The 24,911-nt window shown below is 38.3% G+C and overlaps 1 protein-coding gene across 2 annotated transcripts; it reads right to left on the reverse strand.

The window, feature by feature from the left end:
* Positions 1 to 502: 502 nt before the first annotated feature.
* LOC143298717 (large neutral amino acids transporter small subunit 1-like) lies at positions 503 to 24,532 on the reverse strand. 2 transcript variants are annotated; one of them, XM_076611626.1, is made up of 11 exons: positions 24,436 to 24,532; positions 22,178 to 22,673; positions 20,897 to 21,022; positions 20,348 to 20,447; positions 18,976 to 19,020; positions 17,663 to 17,786; positions 16,749 to 16,852; positions 16,061 to 16,157; positions 14,258 to 14,407; positions 11,491 to 11,668; positions 503 to 11,159 (listed from the first exon to the last, which is right to left on the reverse strand). In XM_076611626.1, the coding sequence occupies exons 2-11, from the start codon at positions 22,641 to 22,643 to the stop codon at positions 11,083 to 11,085; spliced, it is 1,467 nt and encodes a 488-aa protein (XP_076467741.1). In that variant the 5' UTR covers positions 22,644 to 22,673; positions 24,436 to 24,532; the 3' UTR covers positions 503 to 11,082. The 2 variants fall into 2 exon arrangements, with proteins under 2 accessions (XP_076467741.1, XP_076467742.1); XM_076611627.1 differs by having other exon boundaries at positions 22,178 to 22,670; positions 24,436 to 24,529.
* Positions 24,533 to 24,911: the final 379 nt, after the last annotated feature.

Consider the following 24,911-nt stretch of genomic DNA (forward strand, 5'->3'; position numbering starts at 1 on the left):
GAGATTCCACAACACTAACCATTCAAAAGCAAGAACTTCAGGAATTTTTAGCTTGGTTTTTCTTCCAATCTGCCCTTCATGATCAAGATATTTAGTGCATAGATTACAAATTTTTAGAGAGAGAGATAGGGAATGAAGGGAGGGAGATAACAGAGAAGAATACAAAAGAGAGCAGCAAAAGTGAAGGAAAAACAGCAACAGTACCAATGACAGAAAGAGAAATTGAGGGAGACAGGAGAGAGCAGGAGAGACAGGGAGAGAGAGAAAGATAGAAAGAGAAGGGAGGCGGGGATGGAGGGAGGGGGGGAGTTGGGGGGGAAACGTGACTGTATTTTCTGGCAGTGTTCTTTTTCTTTTCTGCAGTCACATGCTGCAAACCCTACGTGCACTTGGCATGTACAAGTGGACGTTGCTTTTACATGATTACATACGACAGTTTCTACCCCTGCATTTTAATGAGGTAGCCACACTCTGTTTTCATGGTTGGCAGTGTGTTGATATATGGGGTAGATCATGCTTTCATATATGGGCAATTCTTGTTCCAAATGACTTTACGGTTGGCAGTGTGTTGATATATGGGGTAGATCATGCTTTCATATATGGGCAATTCTTGTTCCAAATGACTTTACGGGGCAGGCAAACTGGAACAACACAGGCAGACAAAGAAGCGGTTACCAACACCTCTAAAGTCAAATGGAATTGCAACAGACAATTCAGGCATCAAATGCAGTCATGCAAGTACAAGGAAATGTGCATGCTCAAATGACGTCATGGGCTATAGCAGCAAAGTAAGCAAAGTAATGCAAAGTAAGCTAAAATGATAGAATTTGAATGTGTATAAGCAAAGTAAGCTTGAAATGTGAAATCTAAATTATAAATACATGGAGAAAAAAAATTAAAATGCAGTAATAAATACGATCCAAGCGCAAGCAAAACAGGAACTGGGTTTTCAATCTATCCAAACACAAAAAAAAAATAATAATAAAGGTAAACTCCACCCCATAACTTATCATAACGGCAGTAAAAAGTGCAGACATAACAGGAGTCAGGCAAAACAGTCGTTTCCAAACAAAATATTCATTCTCTATATAACATTTACATTTTATTCTTTCATATAATCAATAAACATATACAAATGTCATTCTTCCATACAAGTCAACTGTTTGTAACTGTCATTCTTTCATACAGGTCAAATGTTTTTAACTGTATCGACACAATTCCCCTGGAGGAAGGTAAAAGGCAAAGTTTGCCTGAACTTAGTTTAAAATTCAAAAACATTCAAATTTTGTTTTAAATTCATAAACATTCCAGTTCATTTACCAACACACACACAAGATCAAAAACAAAAAACAAAAAAAACAAAACAAAAACCCATCAAATCCATATAACCAGTGCATTGTTTTCTTTCAACCTGATGTCAGATTCTCATCTCCAATTACATGTAAAATATGGCTCTGTAATATCTTTTGACGGGTCAAAAGAAAAAAAAACACCAAAGAACAAGCATCTTTGAAGACTAAACATGAAAATAACAATGAGAATATATTATATTTACAAAAACAAGGAAAAGGTAAAAAGTATAGTGCCTGGTGACACTTGTAAAAGCACCAGAAGCAAAACTAAACCATGATGTATCACTGTGATCAATGTATAAATGTAAGCACGAAAAGGTGAATCATAATAGTCCTTGATCAGAGATTCAGAAAATAAATACAGAGAGCAGGAAGGCCTTCCTGATATGTACTAACACCATCATATTTTTTCATCCAGAAAACTCATGATATAAAATTTGCTTTCCAATAAAGTTATATTTTACAATAAGACAAAAAGAAGTGTTCGTTAGTTCTTTGGCCTCATATACAATGCATAAAAGTTAATAAACAAACTTCTTCTTTTTTTTTTTAATAATAATAATAAATCATAATACACCACTATAAAACTACAAAAGCACACAAAGCAATATGGGAGACAGGGGAGATAAGAGAGGCAGTAAAGAGGAGAGATAAGACAAAATCCTTATTTCTGAACATACGACACACAATGTTCAGAAAGAGAGAACACCCTGGTTTTTGCTCTGTAATGACAGATACACATCTGTAAAAAATTAAGTATTCTGGGTCAGATCAAAATGTAGAACAATATGACAACAGTAACAAAAGGTACACTAGCAGGACAACAACATTTATAGCCACCGATATGTTTTCAACAAAACTTATAAAGGTACATGTGTACAGCTGATCATCACTGAGTTATGGTACTTCAGGAATAACGTCAGATGAGAATCAAAGAGGCAGCTGGATTTGTTTCTTTTAACATGTTTCTGGTCATCTTTAGAGAATGCCCCAATATTAAATCAGCCACTAGCAATGGTGTGTGTGCGTGTGTGTGTGTGTGTGTGTGTGTGTAAGAGGGTGTAGGTCAATGGAACATATCAATATGACATTTAAATATTATCGATCTGATCCAGTTTAAATCTTTTTAATCTGATCCAGTTAAACATTTTTAAACTGAACTCAACTTGATACAGTTAAGTGGTGTAACTATATATCTCTGTGTCTGTCTCCCCCCCCCCCCACCCACCCCCTCCCTCTCTCTCTCAGTCTCCCCCCTCTCTCTCTCTCTCTCTCTCTCTCTGTCTCCCCAACCACCCACCCCCTGTCTCTCTCATACACTCTCCAATCTGCCCTGCCCCCTCTCTGTACGGGCTGTAAATGAACACTGGTGACACAATCAGATGAAAATGACATTCTGGTACTCAATATATAATTTCTCCTTTTTCTGGGATATCCACTGCTCAGTAGACTTCAAGCTCAATGTCGACAATCAACAGCAGAGTGTGAGATCAAAAAATGCACCCATTTCACTCATGAAAAAAAAAAAGAAAAAAAAAAGAATAGATGGCAAAAGTAGGAATGAAATGTTGTAAATAACCCAGCTAACCAACGTAGCCACCTCTGGGATTTCACAGTCGAGTAAAACATACAGGCTTCAGTAGCAAAAACGCACATTAGAAACAGACTGATCTCAGTGAAAATCGCCAACAGCAAGAACACATTTTGACATCTGTTCTCAGTGAAAACCACCGGCAAATACAAAACATCACTGAAGAGGCCAATCAACTATTGGGCACTGTCATGCAATAAGAAACTCTAGGTCTTCCTGAGGCAACTCCAATTGATTCGTGTTGCTCAGTGGTACAATGCACATTCAGTTTTGGTCTATTTTGTAGGACAACAGTTTTCCATAAGTTTTTTTTTTTCATTATACAGACTTCACAAAACTTTAAGGAGCCTTCACTTTTCTACACAGACGTCAAAATGGTCCTTAAGTTTTCATGAAATCTGTATGCAAAAAAAAAAAAGGAGTAGTTTTCCGTGATACCTGCAGTTCTGAAAAGGAGATTTCCATCATATAATGACTGATTTCCATCATATCAAACAATAGGACAGATTTCCTTCACATACAGTGACTGATTTCCATCATATAATGTATGATTTCCATCATATCAAACAACAGATTTCCTTCATATACAGTGACTGATTTCCATCATATAATGTATGATTTCCATCATATCAAATAACAGATTTCCTTCATATACAGTGACTGATTTCCATCATATAATGACTGATTTCCATCATATCAAACAATAGGACAGATTTCCTTCACATACAGTGACTATTTCCATCATATAATGTATGATTTCCATCATATCAAACAAAAGGAGAGATTTCCTTCATATACAGTGACTGATTTCCATCATATAATGTATGATTTCCATCATATCAAACAACAGATTTCCTTCATATACAGTGACTGATTTCCATCATATAATGTATGATTTCCATCATATCAAACAAAAGGAGAGACTTCCTTCATATACAGTGACTGATTTCCATCATATATGATTTCCATCATATCAAACAACAGATTTCCTTCATATACAGTGACTGATTTCCATCATATAATGTATGATTTCCATCATATCAAATAACAGATTTCCTTCATATACAGTGACTGATTTCCATCATATATTGTATGATTTCCATCATATCAAACAAAAGGACAAATTTCCTTCATATACAGTGACAGATTTCCATCATATGATGAATGATTTCCATCATATCAAACAATAGGATAGATTTCCTTCATATACAGTGACAGATTTCCATCATATAATGTGTGTGTGTGTGTGTGTGTGTGTGTGTGTGTGTGTAGGGACAGATTTCCATCATATAATGTGTGTGTGTGTAGGGACAGATTTCCATCATGTAAGGACTGCATCATGTAAGGACTGCAGTACAAAAAGTAAAGCCTTGATACAAAAACAATCCAGACTACAATATTGTAAAATGAACAAAGTATCAGTGACGACAGTCAATTTTGTCTAGATTTCTCTGCTGCTTCTCACTCACACCTTGCCACTGTGACCATGGGGCAGTACATCTGTACCAGTCATTAGCGTAAAGCCTGCATCACTCTGCACCACTGTTGTACGACAGTGCCCAATAAACCATAGGCCCCTTCACAGACCATAATCAGACCACGTAAAAAAAATTTTAAAAAAAAACCCACTGCACTGATCGCCTCCAAACATGTCGAGACAGCCTTGAGAAGGAATGATCCCTTCTGCTGTGAAAGAAAGAGAATGTTATGTCAGGAGTTGTTTGCATAATGTAACACCGGCTCGATTACCACATCAATATAACAAAGCAACTTCTGTGGGAAGAGAATACATTACCACAGACACAAACAATACCAAAACCTTCTTTCAGCAGAGTCTTGGACAAAGACCCTGCAAATAAAATGGAAGTGTAATGAATTCCTGTATGCTAAAAAAAAAATATATATATATATATATGTCACATCAAAGGTCTAGACTGTGCTTGGTCATAACCAAAAATGGAGGTACTTTACCAGAACCACTCATTTCATGGAATCACTGTTACCCTGAAGGCTGTATGCAATCCACTTTCATTTTTGAGTATGCATTGTTCTACAACAGACAGCAAACAGCACTTACAACGATGATTCTGTGTTTATGCTATATATAATATTCACAAAGGCAACAATTCATGGATCAAGCAATGCTCAAAGTTCACGTTACCACAAGGACCATTGCAGAGCTATGAATCCAGGAATACATATTATGTGCAGTGATCTATGAACAAGACATACATAGGGAAAAGTTCCAACAGAAAATAGCTGTCAGTCTTACAGATGTCTTGAATGGGTTGGTCACAAAAACACAAGATGAACAAGACTGACAGGGTAAATATAGTGCCCACGGTGAAGAACTATCCGTCTCACAGATATGTCCAAAAGATTGGTCACAAAAACAAAGATAAGCAAGATACAAACGGAAGGAAATTTCCTCAGTAAACTACTATATGTCTTACAGATGTGTCCAAGTCATTGGCAACACACAGAATAACAAGATATTTACCCGGAAAACAATTCCCACTGTCAGTCCTACAGATATGTCCAAGTTGTTCATCACAAAAAACACAGAAGAACAAGACAGTAACAGGAAATAAAGTTCCCAGAGTAAAGAACTGTCAGTCTTACAAATATGTCCACAGGATTGGTCACAAAAATTCAGTGAACAAGACAGTAAGAGTGGAAGCTTCCCACAATAAACAGCTGTCTTCTAGACACATCAGAAAGGTTGTCACAAAAACACAACACTGATGCAGTACCATTTTGGCGACGCTGACACAAAAAGAGTTAAGTCATGAGATTCTGATTCAAAATGAATTTAAATATAACAATCATGATACTACATACATTGTATACACTAGCAAATGGCATTGCATTACAAGTACCAAAACCATGACAGTAAAACGATGCCTGAAGATGGATGCAACATATGAACTGAAAACAAAATCATATGTAAAACCACTACTTATGATAGTCAGAAGAATGATTTTATATTGTGCATATTCAATGTATAATACTTTGTGCTAATACTGTCATGAAAGTATTTTTGCTGACAAAGTCAATAAAAACGGTTTTATTTTGTTGTTTTTTTAATTTTGACAAGGAATCATCAAATCTATCATGTAAAGTGTTTGTTCTTCAGGGGAAAAAAGAAACTACTAGGGGTTGTTCAAGTATCTACAAACTTAGATGTGTCTGATCAATTTACTGTAATTTTCAACAAGGGAACATTGTTTTTCCATGACTCTGACCCTTGCATCTAATACATGAACATGCCATGTCGTTGGATAAAATTAGCTGAAAAGAAAAAAAGCCCACCCTACGATTCTGTGCTTAAAATGAAGGTGACCGATCTCGAAGTTCTGTCAAGCACTGACAATAACAGTTTCACAAACGCGGGCATCATCAAGGAAGATGCAAACAACGAAGCAGATGACACACTTCAGACCTTGGGTAGAACCTGAAGACAGCGCTGCGACTTTCACCTTGAATGCCGACATGTCGGAGGAGACCTGGTAACTCTTCTCACTGACTCAGTTCAGATTTCTTGGGCTTCTCCCTGATATTAGTGATAAATCTGATTTATTTCTTTGTTTTATATTCTTCTGAACACTACCCAATTGAAAGTTTGCCCGTTTCATTCTGACATTGTGTGCAAGCTCCAATGTAAGTTAATATCACTTTTGAGTTTCGCCTGGTCACTCATTCATAACCTGACTGTGCCTGAATTCCCTAATGCATAAAATGTGCTTTATTCTAGCATTTTCTTTTTCTTTTCTTTTTTCTGCCCACCATCTGCACCGCTTCAGTGGCATTATTCACACATCACTCATTCAGAGTGCTTCATACACAGCCACACCTGGGTTCATCTGTAGCAGTGCCAACATCGGCAGTACACAAGGAACCTTTTTTTTCCACAAATCTTCACGAGGTACCCCTCAAATACAGTAGCACCTTATAGACTGAAAATTATGTTATTTATTTCATGGCATTCTTAGATTCACAGCAATAACTTACAAATATTCAATGAGTACATGCACTTTGTGTGTACCTAAGCAGCATCATCAAGCACACCACTGGGCTCCAATGGTTGAGGGAAAAGTCTCAAAACACACTATCTCAGCACACTTAAGCCACTCAAAATATACAAAGACAGTGCACACATATCAGTGAATATGCATGCATGCACACACACAAACACATGTATATAATGCAATTAAACACACCCAAATACACAACACACCAATGGGCATACACACAAAAAAAAGAAAGATAAAAAAACACACAAAAACTGACACAAGTCCAAATACACAATCTGCTTCAAAATACACACTGGTCACACACTTAAATACACACTGGTTCAACTGCACTGTCATCATTCCTCATTTCTCGAATCACTCTTACATCCAGTCTTAAAAAAAGAAAAAAAAATTAAAAAAAGAATGGAAATCCTGTTGACCTGAGACAGACATTTGTGACCATTCCCCACAACATGAATCAGAAGTCACCTTTGATCACTTTGCACAAGAGCAAGACAGGCACAGTGGATGCAGATTTTCAATTTAAATCAAAAATAGAGCTTTTGTGGATTTTAATTCCACAATCACTTTTTTTCCTTTGTTTAAATTAATGTAATATCAACATGGATAATAGGAGCTTTTGTGGATTTTAATTCCACAATCACTTTTTTTTCTTTGTTTAAATTAATATAATATCAACAAGGATAATACACATTCTGTAAACAACAGTGTGAGAATGCCTGTCACACCCTTCTGGTTTCAGGTCTCTGGGAGGAGAAATGAAACATTCAAATCAGAGGGCGCTAGTCAGGGGTGCAAAGGGGGGGTAACCTACTTCGGGAGGTTATCTGCCGTAGCTACTTTCGTTTTCTCCGCATGGGCGGGTAGTAGTTTGCACAGGACAGGAATCAGACCCCTGCCGGAGCCTGCACTAGTGGGTCACGGTTAAGTATGTGTAATTAAACAAGTTTTTCTCAAAAGACTTTGTGGAAGGGGAAGAGTTTTCAGCTGCACAATGCAATCTGGACACTGAATGTCTGATTTCACTGTCCACTGTTTGCGACAGACAGCACTACAATCACAATAAAAAGCACTGTAACCCTTTCAATACTGTTGGGATTTCTAGCTTATGCAACCTTCCCTGCATGGGAAATTTTAGCAACAATTTTTAGATGATTTAAAAACTAAAAGACTGACTGTTTGCATGTATCATTCAGATATTGCTTCATCTGTCAATGTTTGCAACACTTGTTCCACTTCTAAATATCACTGTAAGGATCAAAACCACAGTATACATCTCGGAAAAGATACTTGCCGAGTTGTGAAACTCAACCTTCTAGCAATGATCATAAACAAAACTTGCAAAACAAGTGCTTGAAAATGTTTAAACTATGCGGCGTATGCCAGAACTTTGTCACTGAAGCTTATGAAGAGCAGTGTGCCTTCTCTTTAACAATAATTGAACGGACAAAAAAATGGTTCCAAGGACTGAGATCCGGTGCCCCCAGCACTGTTTGGATACAGGACCACGAACATGCACACTAGCATCCAAGCAGTGTTTAATCTGAAGGTGAAATGAGTGAATGACAAAAAACAAAACAAAAACAAACAAAAATCATACAGTGACAACTGATTCATCCATGGTGGAGACGTACATTTGCGGATGGTCAGACAGTAAAAAGAAAAAGCTGTGGAATTCCAATATATATGGAATTTTCCGGTTTGTCACACTCGTGAGCACATTTTGACTGAATGACTAGTGACTGCCTGTTGCATGAAGCTTGAGATTCTTTGTGCTTGTCCATTGTGAAACACATGGAGGGACAAGGGTGAGGGAGGATGGCAGCAGTTGTCAGACTTGCAGACAAGAATGTCAGACGGACGGTTGGATAAAATACAGTTCTTAAGATGTTCCATGCCTGCTTGCTACTGAGGTATAGAAAAAAACAATTCTTGCCACGTCGTAGCAAAAGTGTGTGTGTGTGCGTGTGTGTGAATGTGTGCGTCAGGGTGTGTGTGTGTGTGTGTGTGTGTGTGCGTGTGTGTGAATGTGTACGTCAGGGTGTGTGTGTGTGTGTGTGAATGTGTGCGTCAGGGTGTGTGTGTATGTGTGTGTGTGTGCGTGTGTGTGAATGTGTACGTCAGGGTGTGTGTGTGTGTGTGTGTGTGTGAATGCAAACGAGTGTGTTGTGAGTCTGTGTGCATGAGTGTGTTGTGCATGAGTGCATTGTCTCTCAGTGTATGTCTCAGTGTGTGTGTTTGTACCTATGTGAATATCTGCATGTCACTCTACCATACCACGTCAATACAGAATCTGTCAGCCTGATAACATTTACCCATTCTTTCCATGATACCATTCCTGTTTTGGTTTTTTTCAACACTGTTGCAGTCAAATCTCTTTGACTCTTTGACTTTGACTCTCCTTACTTACTATTATTTCCATCACTGTGACAGCTGCTCCTCCCATTCATAACAGAAGATGAAGAAGTATAATTAAAAAAATAATAATAATAATAAAATAAAACAATAAAAGCAATACCAATGACCAGGATGATATCTACAGGCATGATTACGATATTTATGATTGAGTGCAATATCTGTACCAGGCAGCACAAAGCAGACAAACCTTTGTCGTTCCACAACTGCAGGCTGACAACAACCACGTTATGCACAAACGTAGATGCACACTTATACAGCACTGGTAAAATCCGAAACTTAACAAGAGAGCACAAAGAAAAAGATCTTTTTTTTCTTTTTTACAGCGGCTTCCTCTGACTCTAAAATCCACTTGCTGTACATCAAGCAACTGGGTCGATGAGATCATTCCCACAGAGAATTCTGAACAGCCAGAGTAACCACAAGAAACTGTTAACATTCACAAACATGTTCATCGACTGTGTCACTATTTACACAAGGAACAATTCTAACTCACAAAACCATTTCAAAGACCTTCTGAAACAGAAGCAACAATTTCACTGTACACTTTCTTATTTTCTTCTCTTTTTTTTCTTTTTTTTTTCAAAGACCTACCCAAAAACAGAAGTGATTGTTTCACAGCCCAAAAGTTTTCTTTCATTCACATTTTTGTTTTAATCAAAGACTTACTGAAACCGTAGCAACAGATTCATTTTACATCTTTTTCTCTTTTTTACATTCTTTTCTTTATAAAGACGAACCAAAACAGAAGCGACAGTTTCACCATCCAACAAATTTATCTCTCTCTCTCTCCCTTTCTTTTTTTAAAATGTTTTTTTTTTTAATCACTTTCAAGTCAATCAGAAAACAAACACCTCCCAACCACTCAGGATGAAATGCAGCTTGCAGTGTCAGCACCACCCATGTACAGTGTGCACCATTCCAACAGAATGAAGAGATGTAAAACACAGCACTGAAAGTAGACCAATGGCAAGATGTCAACAGGGGAGCAGTCATTTGGAAAACTCCTTTCACCCACTGTTGTTTTGAAAAGCTTCCCTCTGTCCACAGCCGTCTGAAAAGGCTCCTTTCACCCACTGCCGTTTTGAAAAGCTTCCCTCAATCCACAGTTGTTTCAAGAGCTCCTTTCACCCATAGCTGTTTTGAAAAGCTTCCCTCAACCCATAGTCATCTGAAAAGCTCCTTTCACCCACTGCTGTTTTGAAAAGTTTCCCTCAACCCACAGTCACATAAAAACTTCCCTTAACCAAATGTCATCTGAAAAGGACCCCATATCCACAGTCAAATCTACCTATCCACAATCACGTCTACACATCCACAGTCAAGTCTACCTATCCAGTCAAGACTATCCATCCAGTCAAGTCTACCTTTCCACAGTCAAGTCCACCTATCCGGTCACGTCTACACATCCACAGTCAAGTCTACCCATCCACAGTCAAGTCTACCTTTCCATAGTCAAGTCTACCAGTCAGTCAAGTCTACCCTTCCACAGTCAAGTCTACCTTTCCATAGTCAAGTCCACCTATCCGGTCACGTCTACATATCCAGTCAAGTCTACCCATTCACAGTCAAGTCTACCTTTCCATAGTCAAGTCCACCTATCCAGTCAAGTCGAACCATCCACAGTCAAGTCTACCTTTCCATAGTCAAGTCTATCCATCCAGTCAAGTCTACCCATCCACAGTCAAGTCTACTCCCAGTCTAATTCATCAGCATTATCCTGTGGAACCACCAGGAACAGCTTTTGAAGGAACAGATTGACAGCATCTGCAAAATAAACCAAACGAACATTGTTAGTGGTGGGTTGGAAAAGGTGTTGTGTTATAAAACCAACCCAAAAATGGAATATATGCCTGTATACTAAAAGTTACAAAGGTCATGAACACTGGAAGTCCACTTATGACACATTCACACAGATAAAGACACACTCACACAGATCTGAATGGCTACTGACACAAACACATGTACATAAAGGCATGATCTCACACATCCACATACTCAACAAATACATACATACATACACAGCAAACACACATATGCACAGACACACAGGCACAGACACTGACACATACACACATACACACAAACACACACTCACCAATCTTTGTCTGTATAGTTCTAGGCTTGTTTTGCCATCGATTGCCGAAGAGATAGAGAACAGTGCCTCCTGCCAGTATCATGAGCGCTGTGAGAGATTCGCTGACCTTTTGGTAAAAAGTCAAAACCACGATGGCCAAGCTGACCACACACAGTATGATGGGTAAAACAATTGGCACCTGCAACATCATCAATACACAATCACACAATTAGAGCTTAGCAACAACAACCATGCATTACAATCCTAGGTACTAGCAACATCATCAATACACAATCACACAATTAGAGCTTAGCAACAACAACTATGCAATACAATCCTAGGTACTAGCAACATCATCAATACACAATCACACAATTAGAGCTTAGCAAGAACAACCATGCATTACAATCCTAGGTACTAGCAACATCGTCATGACACAATCACACAATTAGATCTTAGCAACAACAATCATGCAATACAATCCTAGGTACTAGCAACATCATCATGACACAATCACACAATTAGAGCTCAGCAACAACAACCATGCAATACAATCCTAGGTACTAGCAACATCATCATGACACAATCACACAATTAGAGCTCAGCAACAACCATGCATTACAATCCTAGGTACTAGCAACATCATCATGACACAATCACACAATTAGAGCTCAGCAACAACCATGCATTACAATCCTAGGTACTAGCAACATCATCATGACACAATCACACAATTAGAGCTCAGCAACAACAACCATGCATTACAATCCTAGGTAGTAGCAACATCATCAATACACAATCACACAATTAGATCTTAGCAACAACAACCATGCAATACAATCCTAGGTACTAGCAACATCGTCATGACACAATCACACAATTAGAGCTCAACAACAACCATGCAATACAATCCTAGGTACTAGCAACATCATCATGACACAATCACACAATTAGAGCTCTGCAACAACAACCATGCAATACAATCCTAGGTAATAGCAACATCATCATGACACAATCACACTATTAGAGCTCAGCAACAACCACCATGCAATACAATCCTAGGTACTAGCAACATCATCATGACACTATCACACAATTAGAGCTCAGCAACAACAACCATGCATTACAATCCTAGGTACTAGCAACATCATCATGACACAATCACACAATTAGATCTTAGCAACAACAATCATGCATTACAATCCTAGGTACTAGCAACATCATCATGACACAATCACACAATTAGAGCTCAGCAACAACCATGCATTACAATCCTAGGTACTAGCAACATCATCATGACACAATCACACAATTAGAGCTCAGCAACAACCACCATGCATTACAATCCTAGGTACTAGCAACATCATCATGACACAATCACACAATTAGAGCTTAGCAACAACAACCATGCAATACAATCCCAGGTACTAGCAACATTTTCATAACACTATCACACAGTTACAAGTTAGCAAAAATAACTATGCACTACAATCCAAGGTAACACATTGCATGAGTGCGTGAGTAGTGTGTCTGGGTATGCGTGCGTTTGTCGATGCATGCATGTGTGCGTGCGTGTGTACATACAAGCGTGTATGTGTGTGTGTGTGTGTGTGTGTATGTGTGTGTGCATTGTTTGTTTTGTATGTATGTATTATGTATGTGCAAGCGTGCTTGCGTGCTTCTTTCAATTATCTACATTTTTGTTCATTATTTTATCTTTTCATATCTGATGCATTTCTTGATTTATTCAATGACATGATCTCTTTTAATTGTTCTCTCTTACCTATATTTCAAATTATATGCATATGTTTGTGTGGAAATGTTTGAGTGAGTTTTTTAGTGCTATTGTGAAGCGCATAGAGCTTCAAGAATATACGCTATAGCAAGATATCTCAATAAATAAATAAAAATATACACATACTAAGCTGATACTAGTATGTGTATATTTAATACATACAGCTCATGTATGTATCTGTGTCATTGACATGCAGATTTCTCTACTGGCCTAGATTCAGGGACGATGGTTTTACAATTCTTTTAGATAACAAGGATGGTGAACCCTTCAGTAACTGTTTGCAGTCCCTACAACCCTCATATATAATACGGACTGTGACCCATGGTCAGTCAGCAAAATACCCAGATGCGTCACTCCTACTAAAAGATGGGAAAATTACCACAGATGTTTACAGTAAACATGACATTCCTACCTTCCACCTAACAGCTGCCACTCACCAGCCGTCTCTTAAAGGCTTCATTCAGGGAATAAACACTACACTGCGTATGATCTGCAGTGACGACCATGACTTTAATACCAGAATAGGATATTCAAAATACCTTGCCTTATATGGGTGGCCATACAAGACAGCTAAGGCCAGATTACAAGAAGGAGCTAACGAGAACAGAAACAATTTACTGTGAAATTTGGCACGACAACTCGACTGGTTGAACTTGAAGCACTGGACATTTAATACGAGGATCCCAAGTTCGAATCCCAGTCAAGGCAACTGGTGGGTAATGGGTGGGGATTTTTTTTTACAGATGTCCAAGGTCAACAGACGTGCAGACCTGCTAGAAGTGTGTGTACGCACGCAAAAGATAAAATGCGCTCATAAAAGATCCAAATATCCTTGTCAGCCTTCAAGAACATACCCAGCATGCACAACTCCCAAAAAACAGAGAATGGCTGCCTACATGGCAGGATAAAAGCAGTCATACACATTAAAGCTGAAAGTGCTAGTACAAGTGAACATTGGAGTTGCAGCCCACATGCTCAGGTGAAGAAGGTTACCTTGATGGGCCGATCCAAGTTGGGTTCCTTGTATCGCAGGTAGACCTGTCCAGCAAAGACCATGGTCAGAATGGTGGCAAAACCGAAGCCTTCCATCTCAATCAGGTACCAGATGTCTCCTGATGACTGGAAGCACAGCACCAGTGCCAACTGAAACAAAACCAGCATCCACTTTGAACTGAAGTGGAAGGTAATGGCATAATAATAAAGGATAATCCTAATTATTCTATAAAATAGCAATGGATATTCCAAATTATTCTACACAATAATATCAATAACAACATAAATTCATAATTATTTTATCTTCCTAGCACAGGGGCTCAGAGTTGTATCATTCGACATCAATCATGGAAAAAATGGTTTCAAAAATTAACAACACAGGGTGCAAAAATTGAAGATTTATAAGCAAGGCAAATAGAATGTGTCAATGACGAAGTACACACACACACACACACACACACACATGATCAACACACACATATATATCACACAAGAAAGCTGACAGGAATGATAGTCACGTGGGTAGAGCATTGGATTTTCAATCTGTGTGTCCTGTGTTCAATCCTGGTGTACATGCCTGGTGACTTATGGGTGGAAAACGTTATTTTCCAATTTCACAGGTCATCGTATGTGTCAACCTGCCAGTGATCTGTGTGTATTTACATGCAGAAGATCAAATACACCAGTTACAGATTCCTTAATCCATGAAAGCCTTCAGTGGATTATGGAAACATGAACATATCCTCTGTTCACAGGAGTGAAAACACAATATCTTTGTAACTTTGTCTCTCTTCATATAATGATTTGCCTGATACTTGTCAACGTGATTATATTTACTTTGGTTCATTTAACTTGTCCGCATAAGTTTTGTGCTTACATGTTTCTTACTGGGTAGGGCTGAATCAGATAAGCCATGCTTGATGCCCTTTTCGTTCCTTTTGTGTTTCTGTGCTTATGCTATGTTATTTCTTTGAATAACAACTGTTAAAAGCTAAACACAGCACTGTGCCATCACAGTGGGGTAAAAACAGTCATACACATAAAACTTAAACCATGTAATAAAAGTGAACATAGGAGTAGCAACCCACAAACATGGAACAAGACACATGAAAGATTAAACTTGAGTGACACGTTTCAAAAAGTATGAACTGCACATGCTGACTGTTAGATGGGTGAGAAGATCTTGTGCAGCGATAGCCTGTCACTGGTTTGCCCATGGAGAAAAAAGGAAAATATTATGTCCAAGAAAGCTGGAAACACACACAGAAATGAGATTCCACATTTTAGGGAAAGTGTGTGTCAGAATTCCAACACATACCATCTGGGATCTCTCTGGTATCTCTCATCTGTATTGAAAGAAAATGATTTCTTGTTGCTCTCTATTGCAAGACTCTAAACTTGACTTTGAATTATATGACACTGGCAGTGCATTAGCATCAGAATTATTAGCAATTAACCATTTACATCCAGTGATAGAATCCAAAGAGTTCAACATGTTCAGAACAGCTAACCAATGACATGCAGCAGAATAAAACATCTTATCTAAAATAATATTGATAATGATAATAATAACAATGATAATTCTAATACTACTGTTTCTTGTACTTCTCATAATAATAATAATAATAACAATAACAATAATACAAACCACACAAGAGATATATATTATTTATTATAACAAACAAAAAAAATCACAACAGAGACAGAGAGAAAGAAAGACAGAGACGGACAGGCAGACAGACAGAACGACAGAGAGACGGAGAGACAGAGAGAGCACCAAGGCACAATGGCAGTCAAACTCACAATGACAAAGAGAGATGTGGCTGGTGTCATGAACTTGTACTGCACCATTGACATGAACAGCGGCATGTGATTGTTCTGAGCTCCGATGAAAAACAATCTGTACATCAGAAGAAAAAAACCTGAATAACCTCATTCTTACTGTAGCTCTAACATTACCACAGAGTTAGAATTTTAAAAAAATTAAGGACCATTTGGGAGCTTCCACACTTTCGCAACCAAAAGGCACATGAACAGCATTTTTCTTTTCTTTCTAAACTTCACATACAGCCTTCATAGCTAACTGAGAGAGCAGCAAACTACTGAATGAACAGACAGAACTGCAAGGTATGGAAGATGAACAGTGTGTGTGCGTGCGTGCATACATGTATGCATACATGTCTGTATGTGTGTGTGAGGTGCAAGAGATGTGTGTTTGATGTGAGTGATGTTAGACTGCTTTAAAATAAGCAGTCTAACATCACTCACATCAAACACACACCTCTCACCTGACACAGACACTTATATTTAACGATTTGTAATAATTTATGTTCCTGTACCTTTTCATGCCACATGTATTGTTAAATGCACTTTGACTGGCAGAGAAAGCCCTTTATAAATGCACATTATTAGTAGTAGTATTGGTATTATCATTATGATTATTATTATCAACAGAACCACCAGACAGGGAAGAAGAATAAGCAGGACTCACCGAGACATGGAAAGAATGGTGCCGTTGATGGTGCCCAACACGGAGATGCCGATAAGAATGGGCATCAACCAGTGGGCAGCTCCCATCGTGTGCTCTGCGAATGTCTGCGGAAATAGAAATCAAGGAACAGGTAATATGGTAATGACTAGTAATCAAGTATAGTACTGGTAATAAAGAACCCATTTTTTCAAATAACCTGTTTTACATAGAAAAAAATATCTAAGGATGATGTTGTGTGGGTACGTTTGTGAGTGGGGGTGGTTGGGGGTAGCTGTTTGTGTGTCAGTTTGCATGTTGTGTGTGAGTTTCGCATGTGTATGTGTGTTCATGTGTTATATGTGCATGAATGAGTGTGTATATGTTGTGTATGCAAATGTGTGTGTGTGAGGATGCACACATGTTCACAAGTGTTTGAGTTAGTAAAACAAGAATACAGCAATACACTGACATTTATTACTGATGTTTACATATACAACTTTGCTTCTGAGAATGATTGATAGTCTCACCATGTGGATAACTGTCTCACCATGTGGATAACTCAGTATCATTTTGTTGTTTCCTTGTCGTATGGTAAATTGTATACAATACATATATATAAACAGAATTCTATATCAAAACAAAAATTGTGAAACACAAACACATGCATGTACAACACACCTCATATACACATACAAGCAGATACAGCTTCAGATTCAAGGTGGTGTCTGAACAAAAAAACAAAAACAAAAAAATCTGAACTAATCAAAAGGTGAACAGGCCGTAAACAGATGCCAAACCTACACTTAGAACCAACAGACTTTGGTCAGGCCTTGAGAACCTATACCAGAAGTTGCGAAAAAAAAAAAGTAAATATGTACTGTCCGGCATCAACAGATTACACACACACAAACTGGGGAAAACAACAGGGCACTCACAACAGCGACTGCAGTAGAATGTGTCATCTGCTGAGGAGTCAGAACCCCCAGGTAGGCCACGTTAGCCACCAGGTACACGATGATCACCAGACCCATGGAAATCATGATGGCTCGGGGAAGGTTCCTGTTCAGTCACAAAGCCTTTCAACATACATCCTTTCACCATTTTACTGTACCTGAGTGCCTGTTGCAAGGATGCGTTTTCTACAGGGCGCCATGGGTGGGTGGGTTTTCAATGACTGTGTTTAGTTGCGTGAGTGTGTTCTGACATGTGCTTCCGTATGTGTGTGTGGGGGGGGGGGGGGGGAGGGGGGGGGATGGGGGGGGGGGAGAGGGGAACGAAATGTAAAGCGCTTATAAATATCCATTATCATTATTACTATCATTATTTGTATTTTGCATTTTGTATTTCTTTTTATCACAACAGATTTCTCTGTGTGAAATTCGAGGTGCTCTCCCCATGGAGAACGCCTCGCTATACTACAGCGCCACCCATTCTTTTTTGTATTTTTCCTGCATGCAATTTTATTTGTTTTTCCTATTGACGTGGATTTTCTACAGAATTTTGCCAGGAACAACCCTTTTGTTGCCGTGGGTTCTTTCACGTGCGCTAAGTGCGTGCTGCACACGGGACGTCGGTTTATCGTCTCATCCGAATGACTATTATCACATATAGTAAACATGACAGAAGCCTTGTGTACACAGAGAACTTGGCAGAAACCTTGTACACTATACATAATGCAAACAACAGAGCCTTGCATTCCTCCAGTACTCACTGAAACTAGCAGAAGTTTCAAACACACAAAGAACATGACCGAAGCCATGTGTACATACTGAACGGGACAGAATCCTTGTATACATAATGTAAATGACATAGGCCTAATATTCATGACGCACTGAAACTGACAGATTTCTCATATACATGGTGAAAATCGTAGAAACCTATACATAATGGAAATGACAGAAACCCTACATTCATTACATGCTGAAAATGATAAAAAGTCTCATATAAATACTGACAATGACAGAAGCCTTGTAGCAGTATACATTTTGTAAATGACAGATGCCTTATATTTATTACACACTGAAAGAGACTGAAGTCATATACATGGTGAACATGACAAAAGCTTTCTGTACACAGCATTAACAATAGAATCCTTATTCAAAAGCACTAAAAATGACAGAAGCCTCATATACATAGTAAAAATGACTATGAATTATATCACGCATAAAAAATCTATATATACAAAAAATATATACATAAAACTATATCAGTAAATCTACAAAATATGTGAACTAAAATTTCGACTCACTTGTGAGGTTCCACAAGCTCCTCTGTCAAGAAGTTCAAGTAACTCCTGTAAAAAAAATAATAATAACAATAAAAAAAAGAATAGGGAGAAAGAAAGAAAAAAAAGAAAGATACGTCATGAGTTGCAAGTGTTTTATACCACTTGAAGACATTATTTCTGGAGAGTACGCATACATTTTGTCATGCTACTACCATATACCCTTTTTTCCTTCTGCATTCTGAATTCATATATTATAATGGTATTTCACAACATACATTTTTAACACATTCAGGAGCAGTAAGGTTTAATAAATACTATACTTATATACATAAAATACACAATCTTTTTTTTAAACACTGCTATCAATATTATTGATAACAGATAAGTATGCAACATCATAGGGATAATCAAGAAAATCAAACCGCACACTACAATTTTTTTCTTGACAAATACATACACACTGGCAAAAGGTAGAATGACAGTGTTGGTATTCATAATTGATACATATACTGTTGCTGTTCAATATTAAATCTTTGACTCTCTCTTTCTCTCAGTCTCATGCACGCAAACATTCACACACACACACACACACACACACACACACACACACAGGGATCAGGTTCGACATCGGTCATCGGTCATTGACGCATTTAATTTTGAAATGACCTATTGTTTTTCAAGTTGCCAGGTCACATGACTTATTGTTTTTATGACCAGTCGGTCAACCAAAGTAACCATCTCTCTCTCTCTCTCTCTCTTTAACGATTGCGACCGCTTTGTCGTCTGCTCCTACAGGAAATGACTATAAACTGGTTGATTAAAATACGGATCCGTGACGAAACAAAATCCGAAACGAATCTTTATCGCTGCCTTTCGCGAGCTTCGGCGAGAAGAATTGGCGTTCCCACTTTTGCATTAACCGAGTGCAGTTCCGAAGATGCCCTCGGTGCATGGAAGGCTGCAAAACCAAGGGTTGTCCTTGCGTCATCTTCCCGCAAGGCATAATCGCCTGACAGCAGTAAATGAGCCAGTCGTATATGTTTTCTAGTCAACGCAGAAGACCAGAACATTGCATTTTCTTGTCAGAAATCAATGACATTCTTAACTTCTTTTTTTTCTAGTCAATGAATGACCAGAATGGCCAATGTATTACATTTTCCTTTCATTTGTGCATTATTACAGTTTGAAAAAGCCCGGGACGGGTGATATTTGACCTATTGATTTTCAAAATGACCTATTGATTTTATTTTCTTCCGGTCATATGACCTATTGTCTATTGAACCCAACCTGATCTCTGCACACACACACACACATGCACACAAATACACACTGGCCTTCTTTCCTAATCATCTATCCTTTAAAATTCAGTATCAGTTTAATTCCAAACACCCACCATCCACTGTATGCCCAAAATCCAGAGTAGAATGACAGTGCAATGGCACCCCCACTGAAGTCAGAATCTGTAAAAGCGTTCTCAAACGATTCTATGTTTCCTGCAAGGAAAAAAGATCAGCCATGATAAAAAAAAACACTGTATTCAAATCCGTGAAAGACAGACTGACATAATTCAAAACTGACAGAAATAACAACATTTTTTTTTTTTTTTTTTTAAAGGAAAGAGAGAAAAACAGAAACATCTTGATCTTCCATGTTTATGTATGTGTGTGTGTGAGTGTGTATGTGTGAGAGAGAGAGAGAGACAGAGAGATAGAGTGTGTGTGTGTGTGTGTGTGTGTGTGTGTGTGTGTGTGTGTGTGTGTGTGTGTGTGTGCGTGCGTGTGTGCATGCGCGCGTGAATGTGTGTGTGTGTGTGTATGTGTGTGTGTTTGCCAAGACATGAGAGACCATGCTGATCTCATTTCATTATAAAATATGTCCTGTTCCTTAGATTCTTTTTTCTTCTTTAGTTCTTAAATTAAAAAAATTTTGAAAGTATGCTTACCTCGTCCAAGGTAGACAAATCCAATAATGATGACGATGGCAAGAGCAATGAGCTTGGAGGAGGTGATGAAGATTTGTAACCTTGTGACGAGCTTCACATTCCGACAATTAGCCATCACAATTAGACCTGTTGGAAGATTCAAAACCAATACTTTAAGTATATCACACATGATCACAAATTTTTTTTTCTTTTTTTTCTTTTTCAAATTACAGAAACAACATAAAAATGTATTTGGAATAATAATATTATGAACAAGTTCCTCAACATGTCTGCAAAATATCAGGCTCAATACCAAAAACCTGAAAAATACTAGCTTGAAATCTCTTATCATCCATTATTACCAGTAATTACAGTAACTTAAGTATAAAAAAAAAAAAAAAAAAAAAAAAAAAAAAGAAAAAAAAAGGACGTTGGCTCAGTGACTGGAGAAACATCCTATTCTGATCAATACACAAACAAATTATGTATTCTTTTTTATTCATCTTTTTAGAATACCAAGACATATTGATATATTACAGCATTACTATTCTAATGGTTGCCAATTTGTGGGTCTCGCTTAAATTTGACTCCAGTTTGACCATCAACACAATGCCAAGATGGTGAGCTCTACAGTAAAACTAATGGTTTAAATAACATATCTTACTGGTACAGATTAGAAAGCGTTCAAACACTGTTTCAGTCCATCCTTACTCATTATACACATCTGATGCCATGGAGTGACCCCACCCTCACTCAGATTTGAGTGACAGGTGGTAACAAATAAACAAAATAAGTACTCCCAAAGAATTTATGACAGCTTTTGAGGTGTACAAGATATTAAATAGATTTTTTACTGTTATATCATATCACATGTCAGCTTATATCTTCTTCAGCCCATTGCTTGTACAAACTGACCTATCAAAGTAAACTTACGTATCACATCTCAAAATCTGCAGTGTATAGATATATAACTATGTATAATAACAATTAACAGGCATAATACTGAATTTTACGATGGTAAATCAAACAGTGGTTGCTAAACTGATCAAACATCATGCCACAGATTAAATCTATTTTAGTAATTACGTTTCCTTCATTTTCTGTAAACTCTTCTCAGTTAACTCATGTAAATTACAGTTCACCGTTAAGTAAATTCTCACATGCAGTGTACCCTATAATACAGAAAATTGTACATTAAATTAGTCATGATGTAACCGATCCTTTGTTCTATTTTAATTGCTTCCACACTGTAAATTACTACTCGTTCAGAACCAGCATTTTCTTCTCAATTTTACCACTTACCCACAATGCAAACAGCAATGAACCTCTCTGCCAGAGGCGGCACCAGACAGTCGGGAAAGATAGGTTGGAGGATGTAGAGAGAGGCAATCAGACTGAGCGCAGCCAAGCCCACAGGGCAGATCAACATGAAGTTGATCCACAAGCATAAAAATGCTGGATAATCTCCAAACGCCCGCTTGATGTACACATACTCTCCTCCAGACTGTGGAATGGATGCGCCCAGTTCAGCGTAGCATATAGCACACAGGGTGTTGTACAGTCCGCACAGGCCCCACATGATGAGAGACATGCCCACTGACTTGACATGGATGAGGATGCCCACAGGGGAGACAAATATGCCAGAGCCAATGATGATGCCAACAATGATCGCCACCCCTTGGAACAGTGTGATCTGCTTCTTCAGCCTGACGGTTTGATCCTGGTCCTTGGTGATGTTGACACTAGCGCCTACCGTTCCCTTGCCCATGGCTGCAGATGGATGAGAATCTTTTCACTGCTGCAACAACCACACTGTTATTTGTCATGGTTTGAGTGTGTGACTGTGAGTGTGTCGAGTGCTGGCCTTGTTGTAACATGTCTGCCTAGTACTAGTGGTTCAAATCCCACATCCACTAGTATTTTCTCCCCCTCTGCTTGACCTTGAGTGGTGGCCCTGACGCTAGTCTGTGGATGAAATGATAAACCCAGGTCCGGTGTGCAACATGCACTTAACACACGTGAAAGAACCAATGTCAACAAACAGGTTCTCCCTGGCAAAATTCTGTAGAAAATTACTCTAACAGAATACCCAATTCACTTGCAGCCAGGAAAAAAAAAAGGAGGGTAGCCCTCTCAATGTAGCAACATGCTCTCCATGGGAAGAGCAGTCTGAAATTTCACTTACAGAAATCTGTTGTGACAAAAGAGTGATACAAATGTTATAATTACATCTATCCCAAAGTGAACAACTGACACTGTAGTGACAGTGACACAAAATACCAGTACTGTGTTTTCATAACAATCATGAATCAACCAAAACACAGAGAGAGACAGAGACTGACAGACACACAGATTTGAAGTATTTTATCTATACTGTATCTATTCTCAATAAATAAATATATATATATATATGTTAAAGGAGTGATCTGGTATCTAGTTTTCCCATATTTTCACTGGACTCTCACTGGGAATGTGATCTTGATAGCTGATTAGTTTGTCAGGACAGGATGTGAAAACGACTAGCAAAAAGGGTCAGACTGGTGTGCGAGTGTGTGTGTGTGTGTCTGTGTGTGTGTCTGTGTCTGTGTGTGTGTGTGTGTGTGTGAGTGTGTCTGTCTGTCTGTCTATGTCAGTATGTGACTTGCAGGTCTATGTGCCTGAGGAAAGAGACCTGACCAACACCCAATGTCATACAAAACAACCTGCAAGGGTCTGTGGAACTGTACTGAAAAAAACATTCATTTCACCTCAAGGGCTATAATCTAGTGTTAACAGCCAACCAGAAAAATAGGCCTTTGAGTCAACTTTGTTTGTTTGTTTTTTTAGTTTCCTGGGTTACCCTGGCACAATGATAAACAAACATTTTGTGGTGTCTTTCCCACCCTGAATTTCGTTATTGTACATATGGATGTTGCTTATGGTGACGACGAATGCAGTCTTCTTTTTTTTTTTTCTTTTTTTTATTTTTTTTTTTTTTTTTAAAGCGATTGTATTACGCCCATGGGTTCTATTGCATCATCATGACTAGACTGAGCTTTTGTTTTGTTCAGCACAACTACCGGCCGGCACGCCGAGTTGCCGGTGGAACAGAACCGGTTTGCCGGCCGACAGTTAAAGGTTCGATTTTAGAATCAGAAATTTAAGTAAATGAATTTTTGACCGAATTTCTACCCCTCAAAACGAGAATTTTTTTCTTAACCCTAAAAATAGACGGAGATTGCCGCCATGCGAGATGTGTCATCAACATTTAACTTAACCATACGCTCCTTCGATCTACAATTAACAGGCCTATTTGGGAATTAAAACAAATCTATTTGGTTCGAGTGTTGCCATATAAATGTGTCTCAGTGATCAGCAGACAATCCATATTAGCAAATGGCTGACAGGAAACAAAGTCGATCGGCGGGCATTTACAACCACGTGTTCTTCCATTTCCAAATGTAGAGTCTGCTTTGTGCACAGTGAAAATGACGATTCCCCGATCTACACATTCACCTTCAGTCACACTGACTCTCATAACAGATTCCAAAAATAGCTTCATGATTCGTTGTTTTACTTACCGGTCTTACTGTAAGGTAGACGACAAAGGTTTCCTTGACGATTGCACACTCTAGCAGACAAGGCTGTTTTGCCGTGGAAGCGCCACCATTGACATATAATGCATGGGGCAACGTGATTGGTCAATATCAGCACTTTGTGTTTGTGCGGGAGTGAAGATGATGCAACACCGAGCCAATAATTATGTTTCAGTTTCAGTTTCAGTAGCTCAAGGAGGCGTCACTGCGTTCGGACAAATCCATATACGTTACACCACATCTGCCAAGCAGACGCCTGACCAGCAGCGTAACCCAACGCGGTTAGTCAGGCCTTGAGGAAAAAAAAAGGTGAATAAATAATAGATAAGCTTACATAAATAAAATAAAATAAAATAAAAAAATAAATAAATAAATAAATAATTATAATATAAAAAAAGGTAGTAGTAATGATAATGATAATAAAAATAAATAAATAAATAAGACAACAATGATGATAAATA

This window comes from Babylonia areolata, chromosome 24, assembly GCF_041734735.1.
Source record: "Babylonia areolata isolate BAREFJ2019XMU chromosome 24, ASM4173473v1, whole genome shotgun sequence".
Taxonomy (NCBI): domain Eukaryota; kingdom Metazoa; phylum Mollusca; class Gastropoda; order Neogastropoda; family Buccinidae; genus Babylonia; species Babylonia areolata.

What these genes read in the sequence shown, in the direction of transcription:
- LOC143298717 (XM_076611626.1), bottom strand. Translation starts at nt 22,643, where the DNA reads ATGGGCAAGGGAACGGTAGGCGCTAGTGTCAACATCACCAAGGACCAG. An exon ending in TTTTGGGCATACAGTGGATG is followed by an intron (nt 19,021 to 20,347) that starts GTGGGTGTTTGG and finishes TTTTTTTTACAG; the next exon opens with GAGTTACTTGAACTTCTTGA. An exon ending in ACCATTCTTTCCATGTCTCG is followed by an intron (nt 16,158 to 16,748) that starts GTGAGTCCTGCT and finishes TCTGATGTACAG; the next exon opens with ATTGTTTTTCATCGGAGCTC.